General features: G+C 38.8%; 1 protein-coding gene across 14 annotated transcripts in view; it reads left to right on the forward strand.

Annotated features, from left to right (window-relative positions):
* The window catches only part of FGGY (FGGY carbohydrate kinase domain containing), a 325,680-nt gene that overhangs the window by 202,533 nt on the left and 97,394 nt on the right, over positions 1 to 25,753 (forward strand). For all 14 annotated transcript variants that reach the window (XM_068405659.1, XM_068405670.1, XM_068405672.1 and 11 more), the window contains one exon: positions 5,532 to 5,620. In XM_068405659.1, the coding sequence (XP_068261760.1) occupies positions 5,532 to 5,620 (89 nt within the window). The remainder of the gene's footprint in view (positions 1 to 5,531; positions 5,621 to 25,753) is intronic.

Genomic DNA, 25,753 nt, shown 5'->3' on the forward strand with positions numbered 1-25,753 from the left:
CTGAAAAGGAAAGTAGTCCCTGATTACTGGGTCTTTCAAAATAACCAATTAAATTCACTCCTCTTGCTGTTTTTTCCTCAGATTTCTTCATTGTTTAGCATTATCTTGCAAAACATTATTGCAATAGTTCTTTACTTCTGTAGCTGCAGGTACGTTTTTTGCAGCGTTGCTAAGCAGGTTGTGCTATTTTGTTGACTTTGGCTAAAGAAATTGCATATTCACTGACTGAATGAGTGTGTGGATAGTTCTGGTGGGTAGATGTGTGCATATGAACTGAAAACGTAGTTATATACTCCTTCACTTGGAGATTATTTTGCTGCAAATGTTTGTCAGTACAACGTGACTGTGCGGATGTCTATGCTGTGGCAAACCAACACCACAGCAGTGAGAGCGTAGCTTAAACAGAGCAATGTAAAAAACGCAGTGAAGGTTTGTCCAGCTCTAGAATTAGCCTGTTAGCATGTTATTCCCAGAGGCAGCAGAAGAAAAAATCTTGTTCACTAATTTCTGGCTGGAAATTTTACTGTGGCTTGTGCCAAAATGAAAGGATGCTTGTTATGTTTTCCTCATACTAATGACATAACAAATCAGCTATTTCTGAAAAATGCTAGTCCCATTAAACCAGAGGTGCTGTAGCATATTCTAAATGGGTGGGGGATGCTGGACTGGGAGCAGGTATTTGCTTGGTAACTGTCTCCAAATGAAATGCAGTCTTCCTATAGTGTGCTTTCACAACTCTGTTTTTAATATGGTACATAAGAGCAAAGAAGAGTGTCCTTTTAGCAAAAAAATAACTTCACAGAGTGAATGGCTAGCATATCATTCCTTTGCATTAGTAACTAAAATCAATAGGTTTCGAGTAGTTTTCTTTGTTTGTTTTTTTCCTGGCACAGTGGTCAGTCATCTTTCTGTATGTTACTGTTCACATCTTCAGTTACAGGTCCCTTTTTATGCATCATTGTTCTTTCTGTACACCCGTGACTTGCAATGACCAGTGGGATAATTTGCAGAAACAGTTAAAATATCTCTTGCCCTGCCTATGGAGGGAAGAACAGTGGATGTACTGGCATTAGCTTGGCAGCAACTTCTTTGTTGATGCATGTCTTCTCCCATGCTTGCTGCCTTTGCAGCTGGCTTTTTGAATGTGACTAGTAAGATTTTGCCATTAAAATAAATAATCAATTCCATGGTAGTTGAGAATGAGCCCAAGCTACTGGGTTTGGAACTGAACTCGATTAGAATTGCTTTAAATGCTTTAACAGCTCTGTGTTATCAAAATCCATACGTAGTGCAGACCTGTATGCATAAGTTGTACTTTGGACTATTGAGTTTGGCTTTGACTTGCAGTTGCTAATCAAGCAGAAGTACCATTTTAAAAAAGGATTAACAGCTGGGAGGTTTGAAGCACCTACACCTCTAAGTATATCCTACTTAGTCTGTCTCCCAGCTGTATCTCTCCACTCCATTGCACTGTGATGAGGCTTACAACATACATGCAGATTGTCCTTCTTGACTTCTTACAGCTTCTGCTAGCTCAGCCTGGTCTGTCCCTCTGTAGCCCTTTGACCTGGACTCGGATGCTTGCCTGTCTTGTGCTGCTATGCTCAGGGTGCCTCAGGGATTTGAAAATACCTGCACGTGTCTAAGACAGTGTCTTGGTGCTAGAGACAGTGTGTTGCAGCAAGGCAGTTTTCTCCACCTTCAGCAGTAGCCTTACTCTAAGACGTTACTTTCCAAGCCTCCTCTCTCCCCCCTTGCCCCAGTTCCAGCCTCAAGATGAGTCTGATAATTCAGTTAGTTAATTTTTTACCAATTAATTTGAGTGCAACTGGTAGTTGCAAAATTGATCAGTTTGCAGCCTTGGCTCTGGCAAGGACAGCATTTCTGCTCAGAGCCTATCTTGGGTGTCTCAGAACAGCTTTGTGGCATGGCTTGGCATCCAGTCTAAAGTGTGGGAGATCCAAATTCTAAGTTCTTGCTTTGTCTAAATTGGAGTAGGGCATGGGACATCAGTTTCTTATATTTCCATGAGTGTGTGCATTAAGTCTTCAGTTGTTCTCTTCCTTTCACACAATGTGTATTTGTTTTCTGTAACTTAGAAAAAGAGAGACTGATACACTACATAACCTACTATTAAAAGTCAAATTTAGGGTTGAATTGGGAAAAGCAGACGGTTCTTCAGTGAATGAGTCTCTTTTCTGATTTTCAGATAACTTAGATTTTGACCTGATGTGGAACTTGAATGCCTCCGCCAGCTTTCTTTTTTACACTAAATGGTAAAACATTTTTCTGCTTCCATCTGTCCCTCCTGGTTTCAATCTAGATTTCTAACACATGAGTTTGGGATGATTTTTGAATTTGTGGGTTTTGGCTGATAAGTAGCCATGAAGTTCACACTGATACCCTGTGCTAAATCAGATGTCTTGTTTCTAACCCATCTTTAGTTAATCCTGTGGCCAACAGGGATCTGACATGAGCCTGTCATGTGCTCTGTATCAGTTCTTCCATCCCTCACTCTTCTAGACCCTTCTTGTCTGGGAAGATTAAAAGACATTGTACTTCATAATTCTGAAACTCTTTGCCCCCAAGTATTTGTGTTTATCAGTGAGGATCTCAAAAAATTATTGTTTGGAGGTACAGTTGTTAAAAAAACCCCAAAACAATCAGAGAGAGAGATGAAGAAAGGGGACTCCATAAGTACCCCTGGAAAATAGAAAGATTGAATTAGTTTCTTTACAAGTGAGTTTGGAGAGTGAGTCGCAGGATATGAATACAGCATTGGGAACGTTCCCGGATCTTTTCTACAGTCCTTTTAATGTGGTCACAGATTCCTGACTGTGAGTGAAAATAAATTAGAGTTAACTTCAGTGAGTGTCGAAAACGTGGAGACTTTTAAATTTGTTTGGAAAAAGCATCAGGGCATGCTATGATTTTTTTTTTGTCTGTACTAATTAGTGATGACAAAGCATCAAGATGACAACGAATGAATCATTTGGATATTCATGAAACAACATATTTTAGTGTCACCAACATGTGGCTTTGGGAAATTCTTGAAGTAATACAATAAGGATCCAAGGAGTATCTTTGATGAAACAGTTGTTTGAAGAGGACAGTTATTCTTAATCTAATTTCTTTTCTGATTAACACTAATAGCCAGACTACTTCTTTCCTTCTTGAAGACTGTCAGGTATGTTGCCAATACATAAGGGCTTGTATTACCAAAATAATCAGGCTGAGCGACCTTTGTACTAAACTATGGAGCAGCTTTGCATTCCCATAGAAAGTTAAATTTGGTGTGAGTAAATTTTAGAAGCTTTTGAAGAACTAAACTCAAAGAAAACAGATTCTTTGCATGATCCAAAACTAAACAAAAATTTGCTTTTTTGTAGTTCCCCAGTTGTACCTTAGTTTCTGGAATTCATAGATTCCATTTCAGTAACTTTATAGACTTGTAAGATTTTGGGTTGAAATCACGTAGTATCTGAATTACTTTATAGAGTCAAATAGTATTTCTTAAAATGGAATTATCTTTATTTTAATTCAGCATTTACATTCTTAGTACTGCATGTAATTAATTTTTGCTCCAGAAAACTAATGGCAGCTTTTTAAATACAGATAATTTAAATTGTCATGCTAGTTATCAACAATTTATTGAACAAATTGAAAACAAGGCTTTGAAAAGAAAAGCATTACAGAGCTTCTAGAACCTTTGCTAAAATACTTTGGCTTCCTGCTCAACTGTGTACCACAAGTTCTTACAGGGGTTTGTGGGGCGGGGTGCTTGGAGTTGCTGTTGACAAAGCTTATGCTATTGAGACTTTCTTAGGGTTTAATATTCATTTTTGCTTCTCTAAAAAAATCCTCTGCTTCTGGAATCTTCTACAAGAGTCTTGGCCTGAACTTATGGAGAGTAGATGAAAAAGGTGGGGCCTGAAAGCTAAAGACAAGAAGGAAAATATATCATGCCTCAAATATCTTGTGTAGAGATGAAGACCCACATAGTTTCCCATCTCAAGCGCTTCTGAAGTAGCTCTCCAGCTCTGCCTTAGTCTGCTAGATGCAACTGTTGACCTAACTTGTGTTCTTACTGAAGCTGTGCCATCTGGCACTACTCCGTGCCCAAAAGATCCCAGCTAGGATTTGCATTTCTAGTACAACAGCTGCTCTTGAGAAAACTTTGCACAGTTTCCATTATTTAAAAAGGTGGTGGAGATCTTTAAAGAAATCTTATCTTCCTGTGGAAGTCAGATTTGTGAACCTTGTGGTCGGCAGCACTGGCTTTGGTTTGGTTTTGATACTCTTTTAGTTATTTTAAGGTACTGAGGCCAGAGGTGGCTGTTGGATGGTATTGTTGTCTTGCAGGACGGGGATGCTCACTCTTTATGTCACACTGGAATAAAACATTACTGTTGGGGAAACTTCCTTCCCATTCGTCATTGTCTGATACCTGTGGCAAGTGTGGAGATTGTTTTCATGGGAAAGTAATTTTAAGAATATGCATTGCTATCGTAAGCTGAAAACAGGCTGAGCTTTGGAGATAGAGACAAGGGATGGAGCCTGGCCCAGGTGATATGACTGGCCTCTTCCAATAAACTTCTTGCTTTCTGGACCACTAGCTCTTTGCAGAGTATAGTGTTGGAAACTCGCTGTAAATGATCTGTCTTGGTAGATGAGTTTTTTAGGAGTTTGGAAATGTCATGTGGCTGTCAGGAGCTTGCAGGTACCATACTCTTAATTCAAGGGTTTTTCTTCATTTATTCCCTCAGCTGAAGAAATAATGTTGAGCCTCTTTTCAAATGGAAATGCAGGCATTCATACTGCTTTGTGTATTGTTGTGCATTTCAAGGAAATTTTGCAGAGGGGCAGAGTTTGCAAAGATAAACTTTTATTTTTTCATGTGAATTCATATGCGTGCTGTGATGGCAACTGTAGGGTTGTAGTGTGGATTTAAAGCTGATTGTTACTGGTTAATCCAGGCAGTTGAGAGCTCCCAAATGTCCCAGCTGTGGAAAAAAGCTTCACTAAAAGCTTACAGGTTCTTATATGCTTCGATCATGTTTCAGTCATTTTGAAGTAGATTCAAAAGCTTTGTTTGTGTGCTCACAGAGCTGTTTGTTTTCTTCCTGTACTTATAATTCAAAACTATTAAATTTAAAATAGTTAATTTTAGAAAGTAGGGCATTCTTCAAGCAAATATTTTTTGAGAAAGTTGTCTATTGACTTTGAGACCGCTCTGACATTGAGCAGCTGACGGGGGACTGAGAAAGCCCACGTTATTGATCTGAAACATGTGCCTCCATGCACTCTTCATGGGAAACTCTTTTCTTATGATCATTCTGTGGTGGGGTAGAGGCTCAGTTCTTCAGGCAGTAAATCACTGTAAAGGGAGAAGAGCAGACTGGATGATCAGAATATTGGGTTTGGAAAAATTTTCGTTTATATGTAAATGTCAGGTTTTTTAATTGCATTAAAATAAGGACATGATCATGCCTGGCTTCTAATATCTGCATTTCTAAAAATTTTTTTATTAGAACTTGCAAGAATTGTGCTGGGAGAAGGCAGGCTACTTCTTTGATCTTCCGGATTTCTTATCTTGGAAAGCCACAGGTGTCACTGCAAGGTATGTTAATTATAATGATATGATTTGGTCGTCTTCATCTATTTTCTTATGTATGTTTCTGCTTTAATTCATTTTGACTGGACATGCTGTTACGTACATCTGTCTGTAATTCAGCCTGCTCCAAAACATCTTGAACCTATCTCCTGCTTCCATTGTGCATTCCTGAACACAGTTGTTCCTGTGAGCAGTGTAATCCACAGATACAGTATGTTGCTACAACTGTCGGTTAATTGGTCTTGTACTCCATTTTGGAACATAAATATGATTGCTCTAGTTACTGTGAAATATGCTTCTAATAATTCTTTGAAATCTGTTTTTGTTGACAAACATACTGACTTTTTTGAGAATTGGAAGAAAACACTTCTTTGCCATGTGGGAGAGATCTGGTAAAATCTTGTTTAAAATGGTCACTTCACTGTAAGACACAGCAGCTGTATTGCTCCCCAAAAGCATCCTAGAATACTTGCTGAGCAGTTTAACAGTCATGTGTGAGAAAAGTAGCCACCTGTCCTGAAGAGAACCTTTTTGAGGTAGTTGGGTTATATGATGACCCACAAAAATAAATGTTGCTTTATTGGGTTACAGATTCTTGCAATTTGTCTACTAACAGTTCTGTTTAATAGGACGGGGGAACATTTTAATCTGCTCTTACATGTGTGTCCTGGTTTCATTGGGATTTGGTTTCAGTTTGTGGCCAGCCATGGTGATCAGGGCCATTAGCAGTTAAATGCAGGGCAGCTGACCCAGGCTGGCCCACAGGTGTATCCTATAGCATTAACAATCAAGTTCACTATAAAAAGGAGGGCTTGGTAGGGAGAGGTGAGGCTGGTTTTGCTTTCCTCTCTTCTGGCCTCCCTCAATCATTGCTGATGATTGCTATTCCTGGACAACTTGCTGCAACCTGTAGCTAAGTATACCTTTTTTGTATTAGCATTTATATTGATTTCTTTATTTTATTAAATCTGTTTAATTTTAACCAATGAGTCTCCCTCTTTTTCCCAATTTCCTTCCTCAGTTGGGAAAGGGACATTGGGTGAGACAAAAACTGTTATTGTTTAGTCCTGGGTACAGGCTAAATGAAGACAATGTGGTAGGGGTGTCTTTGTTCTATCCTTCTTACTTGGCTAGGGACCCCATTTGGAACTCAGCTCCAAACCCAGTTTTAATTTGGCTTTGTGGCCAGGTGATGATTAATAGATGGGATAAAATGTGTGAGCAAATCATGAAATGTTCACCTTGTGCTAATTGTCCCCTTGTGCTAGTGGCTGAAGAAGCTAAAACAGAATACGGTCCATGTGAGCTTGGAGTCCAGTATTATTTGGAATTTATTTTTAAAGGAAGAGAAGCAGTTCTAGAGAGAATTGTGGTATATTTGAAAGAATTCTTGCTTGAGCAGAGGGATCTCCAGCATTGATGAACAGAGTTCCTGCTCTTCCCAGGTCTTCCCTGATCCATCTCTCTTAACCTCCAACCTAGTGCAGCTTGTGAGAGCAGATGGAAAAGAACAACAATGTCTTCCTGCAGACTTAAAAAATGTAACTGTTATTATGACTAATTCTTTAGCTGTTGGGAAATGAATGATTATATTGAAGTATAGGAGTTACACTAGCTATGCAGCTATCCAAGTTGCAGAAAGAATGGATTATTGCTAACAACTGATGCTGTAGTCATGGGGAATCTGGATGGAAATGAAGATAACAGCGTGCTTAGTACAGTAAAGCTTTCTATCATCTGCCTTTTACTTGTTCCTGAAAATTCCCATCTGCCGTGGTTTTCACAAAACTCTTGCTAGAGTTACGCCATGCCTGGTACTTGCTATTCCAGTGTAGTATTTGTCCATCTGCTTGCTGCGTGTACCTGTCAGTGGTTATAATTTCTGTGAGGTCTTTGGGGAAGGGCAGGTGTTTTCTTGGGTGTGTTGTTAATGCCCAGCACTGTAGGACCCTAATTCCTCCTGGGAACTTCTGTTGCAATAAATATTACTAATAACAGTAAAAGAGGAAACAGATCTTATGAACTAGTGATTGTATTCTCTAGTGCTCATCTAGCCTGTATAGGAGCACAGTCTGAATTCCTGAGATTAAAATTTTCAGCCTCCCCTGCAACCTTTGTTTGCAACCAAAAGGTGTGGCAGGAGGTTTAAAAGGCATTTAGGAGGGGGTATGCAGGAGCTTAGAGTATGATAACAGAGTTCCTGTCTACTGTCCCTCATGGATGCCTTCATTTAGGGGGTGGTGTTATTTGTGGGTGTGGGGAAGGGAAGAGAAGGATGGGGTAAGAGTAATGCTGTGGACTTAATGTAGTGGTGCTGTCGGCTGGTGTCAGGCTGTCATGGCTTGCAGTGGCCTTTGGGACTGTGAACTCCGTGAAGCTCAGGTTTTGCTTTGGAAGTAGGTCTGAAAAGGGAGGGTACGGTGGTAATGACAGCTCCTTGGTCCTGCCTGGCTTTGGCTTTGTGTTCTTAGCTGTAATTTCTGGAGGTGAGGCAGAGAATCTCTCTTCAAAAAAAAAAAAGGTACAGAAGATTATACTTCAAAGTAGAGCTGACTGAATTTTTACTGGCAAGTTAATTTCCTTAGAAATGACATTTTGATTATTCAAAAACTTTTTGATTGTATTGGGGAATGTTGTAGGGGAGAAAGGAGTGTTGGGAAAAGACTTTCTGAACAAATCTTGCACCACCCTTTGATTGAGAGTCTTCTATTTTGGATAAAATAATTCCTTGTGCATCCTCCTTTGCTGCATTAATGAGCTCCCCAAAATTAAGCCCATTGTTTTGGCTCTAGTGGAATGTCTTATAGGGTAACAGAGGAGGAAGAAAGACAGGAGAATAAGGGCAAGAAATGTTTTGTTGGAATCAAACCTAATTTTTTTCCTTCCTCTGCTCTCCCCCATGCACACCTGTTTCTTGGGAATTTCCTTGTAGTTTGGTGAAGTAAAGCAGTTTGTCTTGCATATGTTCGTAATACTGTGGAAGCATGAATTTATCAAGAATAAGATTCTTACCACCTTTTCTCCCTTTGAGCACAAAGGAGCATATTCACAGGGCAAGACATGGTGTTAGTCATTGTGAATCATACATAACTTGTCACTGAGAGAAAAAAAATATTTTTTAAAATTTGTTTTGGTGAAGGGGATTTTACCAAAATAAATGCAATTCTAAGGGCACTTTTGTAGGAAATACTTCTGCGTGCATTGGAACTATTACTCTTGCTTTTTTAAATTTTGAAGGAGCTCTTCAAAACATTTTGTATGTATTTAATGTTTAAAAAACAGGTATAGTCTTTTTGGCTTCAGTGACATTACTCAGTGCACAAAGTTAAGTAGTGTGTGAGATGAGGATTTGAAGTATTTGAAAAGCAGTTCTTGATGTGTGTTTCCGAGTATGAAATAATTTTCTTTTCACCTTTGATTACGCTGGCTTGAACTGCCTTGTTGCCAAGTTTTTTCCAGTGGATCTATAATAAACAGTAAATACTTCTTACCTGAAAGGTGGAGACTCAAACATATTCTGAGATTTTTACCTGCTGTTTTTGAAATTGTTATATATATCACCAAACAGTGTCCACCCATCAACTGCAAAGGGTAAATTCCAAATCGTTGATTCCCATTGTTCTTGGAAGATTGTTGCCTGTAATATTCCATATTAAAAATAGTTCTTTTTTATTACATCTCCATTGGGTTGATGAAAGACCATTGAATTGTTCTGAATGATCCAGATGGCTGGCTATTCTGCATTAAAAAATGTTACTGACAGCTCTTTAGTTAAAAAATCTAAAAGTTGGGAACTTCCCTGCTCCTGCCCCCCAAGGTTGCAACAACGAGTATTGGTTTTGCCACTTGAACACTCAGTTGTCTTATGTCAGAAATGCTGTTTTTTCACAGACACGTTAGCAATGCTTTTCAGAGGCTCAGCACTTTTACTCATGGTGAGCGTGACTCACTGCTCTCTTCCACCCACCATCTATAACCTCTGATAGCTTTTCCTTTATATGGTATTTTGGATAAACCTATCTTCATAAAATCTAAATACCTATCTGTTTTAGTTACGGGCTACTGTATTATGGATGGAGAATTCTTCTCAGAGGTGCACATCTGCAATTTTATTGTATTTCTGAAGTCTTATGAAGGATTACATTCCAGATAAGAATTGCTGAGCTGTTAAATTGGGTAGAATTCACGCACAAATTTCTCAAAGGTTGTGTGTGTTTACATCCAGCATTCTGTTTCAGGGCCACTTTCAGTCATAAGCAACTCACTGGAAAATTAGCCAGTCTCTACTGGATTAACATGGCTTAAGATGAGCTGTAACCAGAGAGAGATTAAACCTGTGGAGGAGGATTTAGAAACATGGGGAGGAATGACAGGCTGACATTATTGAGGTAGAGAGTGTCCAACATCATGCTATAAGCCACCTCCCAAAATTACTAAAAAAAAATTGGAACTGGATAATTTTTTCATATTATTGCACTTTTAGGTATGTTAATAGTTGGGGAAAGTAGTGTGTTATCTAGTAGTGACTTCAACTTGTATATGAATGTTGACCCAAATAGTTTTCCTGTGGAAATACTTGTCCAGTCAGTCTTCAACTGCTAGCCATCACGACAGGGAAAAGGGTGTAGCAGAGATGTTTCATATACTGTTGGGGGAACTTTTGTAAATTATCTTCTTCCAACACATCTCAGGATCATGAGTTTCTCTAGAGAAAATCAGTTTTGTAAGAAAGAAGTTCATACTGTTATGGTAATTACAGACTGCAAAGTGGAAGACAAAATCTTGTAGTTCATAAAAATATTTCTGGGAAGTACATAACTAATACTAGGCTATATCACTCTCTCTCACACAGATATCTTTTTTTAAAATACAGTATATTTTCAACAAGAAAGTACCTTGACAAATTTTTTTCTTTCTTTTATGAGAAAGAGGCTAGTTCTTGGCTTGTGCACATTTACATGGCTGACTCTTTATGTTAAGCAGTGATTAAGTCCTTAAAGTTTATTGGTAACCTGTTCCCAGTTGCTTGTCATTAGGGCTAGAGATGGCTCTGTTGTGCTGATTTAAATCCAGAGAACTCCTCTGATGTTAGGAGGGTTGGTGCAGAGTATGCTGGGATGAGTGGAGGTAGAGTCTGGTCCATTGATGAGTTGCAATGATGGAAGGTTATAATAAAACATTAAAGCTGGGAAGGTGCTTTTGAATCCAAGAATCTGGATTCAAGTGTGTTATGTCCCCCGTGTGATTTGGAGAAGTGAATTAAATCTACATCTTCAGAGGTGTTTAGGCAGCTGAATACCTTTGAGGATTTGATTCTTGTTCATTCCCGTGTTTGTTCTTCATCTGTTAAACTGATACAGACATACACTCTTACAAGGTTGCTTACTGTTAGTGCTGTGAGGTATTTCATCACTGTGGTTAGTGGAGTCCTCACCAAATATTTTATCCAGATAGGCTGGAAACTTTGAAAGAGAGAGTTTGGAAGAGGAGGTTATGTTTAGAGTTACTGTTGAAAAAACAAACTGGTGTGAGTTAAATGATTATCTGAAGGATGCCTGTGTCTTTTTAAAGGATTGGGCAATCCTGGTTAGTGAGATGTGGTAACTGGAGCAGCACAGACACCAGATTCTTGGGGCCAGCTGCCCTTCCCTTCCTTCCGAGCCTTGCCATGACTAATGTATACCCTTTGGCTGGGATTCTGGCATTTGGCTTCTTGTTTATATTTTGTGCCTACTTCAGAAGATGCCTGGTCTGAAAATTAGGCTCCTCTCTGGAATGAAAGGGGCTAGGGAATATTTCAGCCTAATTAGCACAGCAGCCCATGTGGTGGTTATGGTATCCTGAATTGCACTTGGGTTTTGTGTCCTGTTTATGAAATGAAACCTAAGACTTCAGACTTGCAGACTTGTTTGGAGGAGTCTCTGGAGAAGGGAGAATTATCTTGAAGGACTGGTTGGGAGGGGAGGGATGGTGTTTTTGTGGATTGGACAAACAAAGTACCATGAATTTCTTGTCATGCAGCCAAAAGCAAGTGTCCCTGGGACGGTATCTTTGCCAAACGAGAGAATTCCACTTCTATCAGGCTTTTAATAAATTCAAAACATGTTCTTTGGAGGCTGGTGACACACAGCCTGATCCGGTGTAAGAAAATAGGAAACGTATAGCTGTAAAAGTTATTAGGACTGTGAAGGGCAGGTGCAGTGTGAGCCATTACTGTTAGATTTTTTTTTTTTTTTTTAAATTTAAAAATTATATGCCCTTGAGTCTACAGAGTAATCTGAAAGAGTTCTGTGTGCTAAATAAGAAAATTGTTAGCAGGTCTCGTTGATGTTAGCCAGGAAGCACAGAGGCAAACAGGAAGCTTTAGCTATTGTTATTGTACAAATGCCCTTTACAAAATATTAGCAAAAGAAGCTTAATGTGTTTTCCACAAGAACAGGAGCCCTTCACAGTGTCTAACCGTATCCGCAGAGTGAAGAAAAACTGCATTGTCCCTTTCCAACAGCTTTGCCATACATTAAGACATTGCATTTCAGAGACTGGCGGTCAGATCTTCAAATATTTACTACTTTGATTATTTTTTTAAAGATGCTAGGGTTGTTAATTAGCTGTGACAATATCTAGCCCTTAGTTTTCTATTGTGTTCATTTGCTGCTAAAAAAAAAAAAGCCAGCTAGGTCAGTATAGAAAAGGATTGGGGGCAGGCGCGGTAGTAGATGTATTACTGGCAACTTGCCATAGAGACAGTGAACTCTGAGCCAACCATGAAGTCATTTTGAACTCGGGGAGTCTCACTAATCCAAGGCGATGTGTCTTAATTTGACAAAGCAAAGGCTGCTTGATGAGCAACCCCCACTAGAAATGCCGTTTAAACGGGGGTGTTTGTAAGTTTAGATTGTGGACGAGAAATGTGGTGATATGAAAGGAATCGTCTTGTTTTCAGGTCCGTACTCCCCCAAGCCCAAAGGCAGCCTTGGCTCTGTGCTCCCCTGCAGTTTGGGCTGTGCAGTGGCTTGATGTGAAATTTGAGAAACATATGTAGTTTTCTATTTCAGGAAAATGATCTCAGGGATTGAATGTGTATTTTGTTGGCTGTTAAACTCTGATCTTGCCTAGTGTGGTAGTTTGAGAGTGTGTGTATATGTGAGTGTGTGTGTGATGGTTAAGACATTCTCCAGCACTTAAAAAAAAAAATAATCAGGGTTCATATATTCATTGCTGTTAAAGGTCTTATTTCTTCAGTCTCAAAATGCAACATCCTACATCGTAAGAAACCTCTTAAATAAATACACTATGTACATCAGAAAAATGTTTGTCTTTTATTTTTCCATAATAGTCATTAACATTTACTTGAGCTGATGAGTGGTACACACACAGTTTTCCATCGAAGCAAAGGAGCTGTGTTTAAACAAACCTTTCATTGTTGATCCTGTGCAGAAGCAATATATATATATGAACACTGTAATTATTAACTTCTTTGAGGGTCAGATAATAATCTCCCCTTAATAAAGTTTTAAAGAGATGGCTGGGAGTTTTTGAGACCTGGCTTGCTGACGTGCTAACTAATGGTGGGACCAGATAACTGTGCTTCACTGAAGCTGGGGCCGGAGGGGAAGAGTATCAAAGGAGGTTGTGGTGTTATGGCCTTAAATTCTGAGGAAAGACAAGGCAGAAACCAGAGAGGAGCTTGTCTTTCAGTTCTCTTCATCTCATTTTTTTTACAGTTATCTCGGTTCTCTTCAGATATAGGCTGTTCAAGGGCTGTATGTTTCTTTTGCACTAGCTTCTGTGAATGCCATCAGGGATCAGACCCTCATGGTACAAGGCATGTTATAAACAATCTGTCATCTTCTTTGAACTCTTCCTTATGTGAAACACCGTGGAAAGCCCCATGCAAAGCCCTCGTCCCTTGTGAAATTGGGTCTCTGTTCAGCAAGAGCTGTGTAACAATTGCTTTCTTGCATCAGTTCGAACCAGATAAGAAAATAGGCATGTTTATGAACTCCTGGGTCATTTACAGCCCCAGCAGTGTTTCAGTGTGCACATATATAATGCATGTATTCACAGTAAATTCTTAAAAGCCACCCCCTGAAAACAATAACATTCCAGGAGTGTTCTCATCCAGTGAAGGAAAACTATGAAGCATGAAGTCTGTGCATTGTATGTCTACATACAGTGCTTAAAAGTATTAAAACTCACTTAAATTTATTATTCCATAAGGGGCTTTTTCTTCTTTTTTTTTTTTTTTAACTTTTCTGTAATATCTATCTTGCATATGAAAGAGTCTTAATAAAATAAGCCTTAAAATGCTCTTCTTAAGTAAGAAGGTGGCATTATTATTTTATAGATGGGAAAATAGCCATATAATTTGAAGGGTAACATTTTTCTAAGGGTTTAGCTGGGCGTCCAGCTTTCTGTCTAACTTGCAGTGAGAATTAGGTGTCCTATTCTATAGGCGTTTTTACAGCTCACACTATAAGTTATTTATTCTGGACCACTTCTTCCTCCAGACTTCCCATACAAATGCTTTTCACCACTAGAGTGTTCCTCCCATCACTTTCACTGTCATACATGGGAGTAATGACAGTCTTGGCCTGGAAGGCAGTTTACTTACACGTTTGCTTTATTTTTGTTGGCTGGCTATCTAAATCTGTTTAATGTTAGTAACTTTCACTGGAAATTCTCATCGTGCTTTAGGATGACACTGATGGTGTCAGGGTTGATTTACATTATCTCTTTAAAGTAGCATTAGCTTACACAGGACTCTTTCTCTTGTTTTAGCATTCATATTATCCAGAGAGGAGCCTTTTAACTGTGAAATGTAAATAACCTGACAACAAAGACTTCAAAAGGAAATTATTTGTCCATGGCAGCGATACCAGTTTTGCCAACTCCGTAACCTTTAAAATAGTGTACTTGTGTGCTTGACCTGTCATCTGCCTATAAAAATAATCTTAGATCAATGATACAGTGCTTTCAAGAATGTGTCTAAAGAAAGCAGACACTTCTACGTACGTGTTCTGTCATTTCTTCATTGTGGTAGAACATCTGCTGCTTTAACTATAAGTAAGATTTGGTTATTGATTTGGTGTAAGTGCCTGGCTATGCCTTCTACTTACACTGAGATAGTGAACACTTTTACTGTAGCTTGCAAATTGATGTTGCCAGATAGTGATCCTGATATTATATAAATATATAATAAGTTATGTGAAATCACCAAAGATTTGTTTTTTCCTTCCCCTGTTCTTTATTCCAGTGCCATTCCATTAAGCCACTCATTAGATGAAAGGCTGTAATTCAGTCTTCGGTGGATGAAATGTATATGTACTTATGGAATCAAAGACATTCCAAGAAAGGTTGTTTATTTTCTTACTACCTTCTTTAATTAAATTTCGATGGTAGGATTCTGCCTGTCTGACTTGAGAGAAACAGATGAAGCAATAATGATTGCAGTGTGATACAACAAAGACGACTGAAGTTATGCTTATTGCTTGTCAGACCCTGTGTGCATAGGAAATTAATTCTCCTGTGGATAGGGTAGTTGAAATTTCAGATTCCACCATGGCTGTTACTTAAAATTTAAAGTGAAGGGGAAGTTTTTGTATTTTATATTTCACTGTTAGCTGGCTTCAGATAATATTTGGATTTTATATGTATTTGGTTCAGATCGCTCACATTCAGCTTTAAACTGCCCCTGGAGCTGCTAATCTGTTAAAGCCTGTGTTTGTCCACTTTATTTTAGTTCAAGTGCTCTATCTCAGATTTGTCAGCCTGAGTTATGAGCTTGCTGGTGTTCTGCAGCATAGATATATCCTTGGACTCTCCTGAGTGGGGATTTGGAAACAACAAGCATTCCTCAGAGAGGCTGTCCCTGTGTTACCCGAGGGGCTGCAGTCAGCTCAGAGCCCCAGAGCTGTGGCTCTTCTGACGTCGCTGCCAGCCTCCATGTGCCAGTGTCTGTTAGAGTAGAAGGGAGTTGTGGAAGATGGCCTAGCAATTGCCTCTGCTACCCACGCACAAGGAATTTTTGTTGAAGTGGAAAAGTAGGAAAGCCCTTCATACTGCAGAAGTTGATCAGGAAAAACTTATCTGAGGATGTGCAAAGAGAGATAGGCCTATTATATTCAAAACCCTCCCCATCCCCAAAACCCACCTGCATTTGTGCCTATGTAGTACATGTTGTTAGGATGAAGGAAATAACTCCAACTTTCATTCACTGTAGTTTGAAACTTACAACTTTGAAAGATACTCACCTGTCCTTCCCACCTCATTTCCCAGGGCGAGTTCTTTCTCTGAGGATTGAGGCTGGATCTGCACAATAAGGTGTTTTGTATGTTTAATTAAAGGTGATGAGAGGGGGAGAACATGCCATAAAATACACAGAAAATAATTTTTCTGTAGTTTCTCTCTTCTAAGATTCCGTCCATGAAGCTGTACTTGGTTTGTCATTGTATATAATGTATCTAATAAAGGGTTTTTTGAGAAAAAGCAATATTATGACATAATTTTACTTTCAGGTAACAAATCCAGTGTGCTTCCTGTCTTAATGGAAAAAGTAGTGTGATGTCCTTAATTCCTTGAACACAGCATCTGTATGGGAGGTTAATGCTGCACAGTGCTTTTATCTCCCTGTAAAGAAGGGAAAATGAGCAATGTGGAAGAGCATGGTACACTGTTGACACCTCTTCCTCATATTTGCCCTTCATGACCAGTATCTTTCATATGTCGTACCGGGTACTGCTTGTCCATGATGTATGTAATTTGAATGTGTATCTCAAAGACAAATTAGAGTTCTTTAGTGTTCACTGTTCCTCATGCTGATGCCCCAGTACCACCAGGTACGAATGTAATGGGAGAGCTCTCTGGAGGGATTCCAGTTTGTTTCAGACTTCCTGGTTTTGTGTACTTTGTCCTGTAGCAACTCGTCATTTTGTGTGGAAGGACAGTTCATAAACAGATGTTGAATCTCAACACGGTGCCTGAAATTTCCTGCTGTTTCTGACCTGTCAGTAACAACACAGACAATCCTTATTTACACCAGTTAGCTCCACTGGTAACCTATCTAAGTAAATTTCCTCTTAACTCTTTATCAGGTTATGTCCCTTTAAAAGTGGATCAAAGGAAAGTTATACCTACTGAAAATGTTAAGAGATTTCTAATTACCTAACCTATTGAGAGACATATAAATTAAAGTAGATGCTCACTTGCTTTTGCACAAACAGAATAATAGGGAGAGAAAGGAGGAGGGAGAGTAAAAATAGTAACATCCAAAATGACATGGCACAAATTACCTTCTAACTATATCTGTGGTGCTGATGGGAATCACTTCAGGCTGATCTCTAAGGCTTCATCCGCTATCTTGTTTACTTGTTGGTTGATCTGAAAGGGCCTCTATTTGTGTGTGTGTGTGTGTATGTACACATGTGTGCATAAAAGAGGGAATACAGTTTTACCTTATTAAATTTGAAACTCTGCTTGGAGGAATATTGCTCAAGAAAACCACACCAGGCCAAGCTTTTGAAAATGCAGGCTGGTTTAGAGAAAGCTTTTTAATATATTGAAGCCTCAAGCCATCTACCTCTCTGCTCCTGAGAGCTCTACCTGAAAACTTCCAGGGCTGAATAATTTAAGGTTTTGGGGTTTTTTAATCTTTCTGCGTGAAATACTAGTCTGATGTTTTATTTTCTTAAAGTCTGAACTCCACATAACTTTTTTTCAGAACTGTTTATCCTCACTCCAGACATGAACCTTGGAAAGGTGGCAGAAAAAACAAACAGCTGCTGTGTTTTTGGGCAGTCTGCATTCCTTTAAACTCTCTGAGATCAGACTTGTGCTGAGATTTTCAAATTATTTGTCCTAGGGCTTAACCACTTTCACTCCTGCTTAAAAGTCAGTGAGTTTGCCATACTGGTACTTGTGAGAGCTGTCATGCAGACCCTTAATGATTCAAGAACTATGAATATATGATGTGTTCTTAAGGCTTTTTATTATTGTTTCATTCCAACTTCACTTACCTCCCTAATCATCTTTCCACTTTTGGACTCCAACCTTTTTTTAACTTAAGCATTTTGTTTAAGATATTCTAGGGAATTTTGTTTTCATTTTGGTTTTGGGATAAATTTGATGCATATAAAAATGTTATTAATGGACCAGGATGGAGGTAATAAAAAAGACTGTCACATTCCCAAGGCCCAGAGTTGGAAATTATCTTCTCCAAGCTTGGGTTTCTTTCCTTCACAAGTGGGAGGGGAAGGAGAGCCATCGGTTCTGTGATGCTGTTTTGTGCCCTCTTGGTGAGGTCTCCAAAATATATTCTGTAGAGCTTGATGTAAGAGGTGGAAGAGTCAGGACAATGCAGGCTTGTGTGGTGAACTACTAAAAGAGTATTTAATGGTCGGAGCCTTCATGTGGGGTTGCCTGTCAGAGAGATGTGAGGGTGCTGCTTCTACTCGTGCCTTATAAGTAGCCTAAATCCTGAGTGTGTCTTGCAGTTCCCTCACTTTCCAATTCATGGAGCTTCCCTGAGGAAAGAGATTGGTTGTACCAGATCACTATTTTTGTGATATGGGTTAAATATATTGGGCAGGGTGCTGAGACCAAATGTGTGTTTACTAGCAACTAGAGTTAATGGAAAAACAAAGCAGTCAGTCCAGTTCTGAAGGGCTTTTCAGTTAACCATGGTCATTCTTTTCTTTGGGACTTTTTCCAGCAAAGCACTTAGGCACGTGCTTAAAGTTAAAGCATGTGCTTAAGTGCTTTGCTGGTCTGGGTCCTTTATTTGCTATCCAGGCATGTTGGCATGAACAGGCTGTTGGTTGTATGAATATTTGGGGAACTGTTCATCTCACACTGTTCATTTTTCTCCTCTGAACTTTTTGCCTGCTTATGGCCCAGAGAAGATACTTTGTGATTTCAGTATGACACAGATAACGATTTGCAAACAGTCTGGTTATTGATTGAGATTAATTGGCACTGATTATGAAGAAATTGTGTAATTGGAAAAATCAAGGTCAGTTCACCCAGAGAAGTTTTCATCTGATGTCTTGCTCCAGCTGAGCAATCTGGCTGGCAGTGCTTGTCACATGACAAGAGCATCTTCAGACGGTTAAGGTACTGTGGATTTAGCCCATGATATGACATGTTATTCCTTCTTCCAGAAAAATCTCTTTAACTGTTGCCCTTTAGGTGGCACTTGCTGTTATTTTTTTTATCTGAATGTAGATTTGTTTGTTTGTTCATTTCTTTCTGGTTTTCATTACTGCAGTCCAGAGTTGCATAGCTCTGACTGCTGCAGGACAGCAGGTCTTGCGCTGTCCCTCCTCCTCATTCTCATACTGTCTGTGGCAAGTCAGGACAGGAGAACTCAGTTAAATTGAGACCTTGGGGTTTCTGTCTGCATCTTGCAGCAGTGAAAGTTGGCCTTTCACCTCTAGAGCCATCTTAGAACAGTAGTGAGTTAATTTTCTTTGCACTTTTCTTTGTCAAGGTACAAACCACTTTACACTGAGGAAAATGGCTTAATTATGCAGAATCTGCAGACTGATATTGCTGACTTAATTGCTGGAGTTACTAAGGACTATCTATATAGAATAATTGAAGCACAATCCTGCCGTTGCTTATGCACACAAGTGATTTACATAAATGCTCCAGTTGACGTCAAAGATACTATTCGTTCAGGTCAGGTTACTCACACCTAAGTCTTTGTAGGACCAAGCTCATAGATAAATAGTAGTTTGCAAAATTGCATTTAAAAAAAAAATTGTTCTTAATTTCTCTTACATAAAAATGTACAGGGTGTCTATGAAGAGTGACCTTTTTAATTCCATCACTTAATGTGATAAAACTCACAAATGTGGAAATTCTTGCACTTTTTTCATTAAAAAAATATTAAAGAGGGAATAAAGCATTCTTTATTTTTTCAGGCAGCTAACATAGGGATTTTAAATGGACTTTTTAGTCCATTCTTCTCTGTGCTTGCAGCATGTGCAAGTGTATTTCCTGCAAGTATTGCAGTATAATTCAAGTATCAAGAAAGGGAAAGACAAATATTTCTGTGTTGTTAGAACTGCATGAAAGGGTTCATTAGAGTTTAGAATAGTGGTAATCTCCACCCTTCTGGCTTAACCGTCACCTTTCACAGTGTTTAGTGGAAGGCAAGCTCGGGCATTACCCGGCTTACCTGGGAGGGTTAGCTCTGTCTCTGAGAGCGCTGCGGATGTTCATTCCCAGATGAAGTTGTTTTTAAGATTTAAATGAATGTAAAAACCATTGATGTCCACCTTCCTTGTGTAACAGGCTAAAGCATCTGAAATTAGAAGAGTAGCATCTTTCTTTTAGCCACTCTTCCAAGAACTAGTGGGTTGATTTGTTTGATTGTAATAACAAGTCAAAGTGGAGGTTCATTTTGTCCAGTCCCTTCTCTTTTACAATGGCAGCAGTAATTGTTTCAGAGGAAAAAAAAAAAAGAGGGAGAAATCCTAGAAATGACACCATGTTAACTTCCTTCTGGGGATAGCTCTTTTAAATCATGCTCAGTTAATAAGGATTTATGTTCCCTTATATTATTTCTCTCTATTATTATGAGTGGAAGCAGTCTAGATATCCATGTAAGTAGTCTGGTTTTTTTTTCCTGTTATAAGGTTTTGGTCCCAGCAACACCCATACCCTTTTTCAATTGCATAATGATGCTTGTTTTGTTTGAATGACTGTATTGCTGTATTCTGAGAAATAATGACACCTGATTTATTTGCTCTGTAGCCTTCCTTATTTTCTCTATTGATCTCCCATTCCTCTCTGTACTGATACAAACAAGCTGGGTTTTTTTCATTCTTACTTTATGAAAATTTATGTATGCTTTTACTCACTTCTGTTATCCGTTTCAGAACTCCTTGTGGTTCTCCTTGGGGGGGTTTTCTTTGTTTGGTTTGCGAAATCACACAGCTATCCAAATAATACTGTTGATCTCCTCGCTTTTTTTGAGATTTGCTCAAAAATTTGCCCTCTTTTTTACATGAATACAATTCCAAAGGACTGTAAACTTGAAACGTTATTGTTATTATTATTAAATATATTCTAGAAACAGGTGCACTGATACTGGCATTTAAAAGATTAAAATACAAGCATACAATGCAGCATATGTATGTGAAATAAGCCATCTTGCTTTTCCTTTGATTTAAATACCTTACCTTAAAATCATACCTTCAAAAGTAAATGCCTTACCATCAAAAATGTTTTTAAAAATTGATACTGATGACTGTAAATTTTGACCAAATATATCTAGTATTTAGGAATTACTTATGACTTTAAGAGTATCCATTGACTGAACTGATTCTTGTGATGGGCAGTAACAACACACCTCATTGCCCGTGTAGTAATCTCTAACGTGCATTTTTGATTCAGGTGCACATGGCAGCTGAATCCTGTCATCCTAACTTGAGACTTGGAGGAGGTTTGCCTGAGTAAAGGAGGAGGGCTCAATATTGGAGTTTAGCACGTGAAATCGGATCAGTCTGCATTAAAATGTAGTTATTAAAACTTTCTTTTATTGCTGTACTCTTGGCAATTTCCCTGCTTCTGTTCTGGTTTCACTTAGGCTTTGTCTGGCCACAAGTGCATGACAGCGTAGGTTCCAGTTCAGCATGGTCTGACTAAGCTGGTAAAAACTCCCATTAACTCTGCTGACATTTCTTCAGGACTTTATACTCGCACATATGTTCAAGTACTATGCTAAATTAGCCTCTCAACAGCTTTGATGGTAGGAATAGATACATTATTTACTCATGAATTAGTAAAATGTGTCTTTATGGTGAACTTGTGAGGAGATTTCTGGACTAATAGTTCTCTCAAAATATCAATGTTAGGGTTGTAAGGGTGGTTTTTTCTCACCATTCTAATTCTACTCAATTATATGAAAACAGCATAAACCACATCATGAAGTGTAGCATTGCTCATGCAGAGATTTTCTTTACTAGTCAGCGTATAGAGTGTCATCGTCCACGTGGCTACTGGCCAGGCATTGCCCTCAGCATCATGCCACGCTTTCTAAACCACGGGAAAAGTCTACAATGCTTCCTAAGTCGTTGTGCTCCCTAAACATGGGTGTTGGTGGTGCATATCCCATGTTTACTTTTCACACAGTAGAAGGATAAAGTGTCATGGAGCTCATAACTGTGATCTTCCTATACCCTGCTGATGCCAATCCTCTGGAATAATAAAGTTATTATAATACAGCTGAGGGATGTGAGGATACATGTGGCTGTGTGATGGCCAGAGGCTGAAGCACGGACTGGTACTGACAGATGTGTTAGGTGATGCACGTGTGGCTGTGAGTAGTGGTGTGCTGCCATTATTGCACTGGGAGAAATTTCTGTTGCTGAAGGGAGTAATCTCAGTCTCTCAAAAGCCATATGGTGGTGATGGAGCTTGCCTGAAACCTGACTTCCTTTTTCTCAGTTACTTGTAGTTTTGCTTAATCTTCTGACTACATTGAGTGTTTGCTGAAGCCTTGAACTACGGTAAATTTGCTCAAGCTTAGACTTCCAGAGGAAAGCTGTGTACTGGCTCTCTATGCTGATACTTTCAGTTTTAAATGTGTAATAGTTTTAACTGCCTGAAGAAGGTAATGGAAGACATGTTTTTTAAATACAGGCTCTTAATTGAAATAGATATTTGACTTCCTATTGCAAAGTGGTTTGCTTGAAGTACTGAGCTTGAAAGAGTATATTTTTCTGAATAAATTGAACTGAAACACTGCTGACATGGCATAATGGCAGGAGATATGTCCAGAGGGCAGGCTGCCGGACTGGAGCGGCAAGATACGTGGGCTTTATTTCCAGTTTTGCTTTTCATTTGCCTTGCCATTTTTGGATGATTTTTATAACATCTCCTCTGCTTATTAAGCTTTTAAAACTTACAGTGGTAAAGAGATTTAATTTTATATATGTGTATGCTTCTTGTTACTCTCATATTTAAAGATTTAGACCATAGCTGTGCATAGGAAGATTTTTTAGTATGTTCAGCATCATAGTATCCGAATGGTGTCTTTCTGCCTGGGTTTCTGGACTGAGTCTCTGGAGTTCAAGATTCAATTCAGGGGTCTGAATGAGGTTTACTCTTTGACCCTTGGCCAAGTCACTCAATTGCTTTTGCCTCTGTTTGCCATCTTTTAAGGGAATGGATTAATATTTCCAATCCCACATGCTATGTCTGATTTGTCTAGACAATACATTTTTGTGTCTAGGACTGTGTCTCATTATGTGTTTTTCAACAATGCCGAAGACAATGGGCTTGAATCTTGGTTGGGTGTCTGTAATATAATACAGAATGAAATTAATAAAAAAGCAAGCAGTCTGCTGACTGTTTGCCTTCCCCTTGCCTCATGACGTGGTGAGGCGTATGTGGGTGGATAAAATATTCTTATTTTGTACTTTCTGGTCCAATTCAACATGTTTAGCTAAACGCATCGCTGGTATGAATCCACTGAAATTACTGGATGTACACAAGGGATTAATCTGACACGATATGTTGCACTTGAAATGGGTGTTTCCCTTCAGATCTGATGACGTAGCTTCTTCTAGGAAAACTGAATTTAAGAGTCTAAGTCTTTAAATCTTTTGATAGTGTGTTCTTAAAGAGAAACACAGTTTTTTTTCAGTTGGACTCTGTTACAAATAGTAAAAGGAACATCATCTCATTTTAGTTAGTATGATTCACCTTTTGTTGTACGACTTTTTTGACTTTTGCAATGTTTGTACATTTATTTCTGTTTTTTTAAAGGACAAGTTTAAACAGATTGCAACAAACAATTATAGACAGGTATATTCTCCCAATCCAAAGTAAATATCTGTATGTGTATAAATACATGTGTGTGTGTATTTATGAAAAAGTAAACTATGCCAGTTTTCTTGCACTACTTACATATCAAATGCATACTTTCACATCTCTGGCAAGACGTACAAAGGTTACTTTTTTAATGTGCCTTACCCAACACAGCCACAGAAGTGGTTTTCCCAACAGTCTGTCATTAAGTTGGAGGTATATCTATATAATACAACATCAGGCTTATACCTCTTCTGGAGTACAGGAAACATCTACACTTTATACTTCTCAAGAGACTTCTGTGCTTATTGTGGTGGCAATTGGAGGTCACTCTCAACTCTGGTTGGGGTGGTCAGTAGGTTGATACCAGAGTTTAAAGCACTTTGCTGCTTTGAAACCTTGTGCTGCTATGTAGCCTTTGAAAATGATCCTATTGTTGTTCTTTTTTTTTCTTTCAAAGTGGCACCCAGGGTTTAAATATAACATGGAATCTTGTCAGGGAGTGGCTGTAATCGGTGGAGATTAATTATAGATGTGGGTGTAGAAAACTGCAAATGTGAATTGTATTTTTCATGCAATAAAATCTATCCCTTTAAGTAAGCAACATACTTGCTTAGAAAATTCTGTAATTTAAAAAGCCAGCCGAGAAGCTCCTAAATGTTACAGCATGAACACCAAATACTGCAGTGAGGTTTAAGTTAATTACTCCTTTTTCCCCTTTACAGAAATAATTTTAACTTTTTAATTTACTAGTTGAAAGATTTTCTTTCCTGCTCACTGATTGTTGCTGAGGTCTGTGAGTGGGACTTCAACAGGCATGCATGGTGGTATGTGTTCAGAAGGGTCCAGAGTCTGGCTTTTACATGCTGTGTCCTGACAAAAGACCTAAAAACCCAGGGTAATACATCTGCCTTGAAAGGCCTCCTCTCGTTGAGGTCCTGGAAATAATCTGCAGGGAAACTATGCTATGGTTGCACAAGAAATTGTTTTCTTGTATTTTCTTGCTGGATGTTGTCGAGAACTTACAGAATACTGAAATTGTGCTGGCCAGCAAGTGGACATGGAGACAATACTTGTGAAACCTGCTTAGCCAGTGCTTTTCTTCATGTGGTGTAACCTTTGCCAGAGCTGGAGCTCCTGCTTACTGCATGAGAAGACCAGTTGTGGCCATATCTGGCTGTTTTGCCTGCCTTGGGACAGCTGCCCTTTGAGGCACAAGGACCATTTTTGTGCTTGGATCTGTAGCGTAGGTTTCCCTGAGCACTGATGAACTCTGATCTAATACCTCACAAGTTCAAAAGAGAAACTCTCCATTTCACCTCAGTGGAAACTGGTCAAACCCCATTACCCCTTACAGCCTCGTGCATTTCCTCGTCTGCTTAAATAAGTTTTGAAGTCCTGGTGTAATGCCTATGTCTGTTGGTCAGAGATTTGATGGATACCAGTCCCTCAAGGGCTGTGATGTAGCTGCAGTTCTGTAAGAGCATTCCTCTTACTTAAAAGAGCACATAACTCTTTCATGGGCTGTGCTTTGGCAGAGAGATTTGCTGTAGAGGAAGGGAGACCTGTTTTACATTTTTAAGTAAAAGCTGTGCCACCAGTCCAGTGAGACTTCTGACTTTCCAGCTGTGAGGCCAGCAGAGCTGCTGAATACAAGTCCACAAATTTTTAAACCAAAATCTAGTCTTGTTGATTGTGAAGGAGTCTTTTAGGACCATACAAGTTCACTGAGTCAACAGTGTTCAGGAAAAAAAACAAGGGAACAGTGCATCTTGACATTCAGACAAATACTTTAAACACAGATTTTAAAGAAAACGTGTGAAATCTTTAGGCCAAATGTAGTATTTCTATATTTTTTTTGTTTGCAACAAAAAAAATTTGGCTTGAAAGGTATTATATAGTCAAACATCAGTATCATCGTTAGCTTCAATGTGTCCAGCTTATAGGTCATGAGCTGTTCACTGTCCTTTGGGTTGGTGACTTTGTGGATTGGTATCTTCTACCAAACTTCCACACTTGTAAAAAGAAATCTTTTCTACTAAAACTTTGTTTTGAAACTGAAGAGCTATATTCTGAGATTCAGTTTTCCTCATGGTGAATTCAATACTGAAGATGTTCAAAATGAGATAACGAAGACTTCTAAACAAACAAAAAACCCCAGGAAGATCCAAATAATTTTTGGAACATTAACTCTTGAAGGTTGAGATCTGGAGTTTAATCCTATTTCACCTGTAAAATATGACAAAACTGCCATTGACTTTAATGTTAACAAATACTGGCTTTTTATTGCATTATGAAGGAAATTCATGCTAGAGTTTTATA

Source organism: Nyctibius grandis, chromosome 8 (genome assembly GCF_013368605.1).
Source record: "Nyctibius grandis isolate bNycGra1 chromosome 8, bNycGra1.pri, whole genome shotgun sequence".
Lineage (NCBI taxonomy): Eukaryota > Metazoa > Chordata > Aves > Nyctibiiformes > Nyctibiidae > Nyctibius > Nyctibius grandis.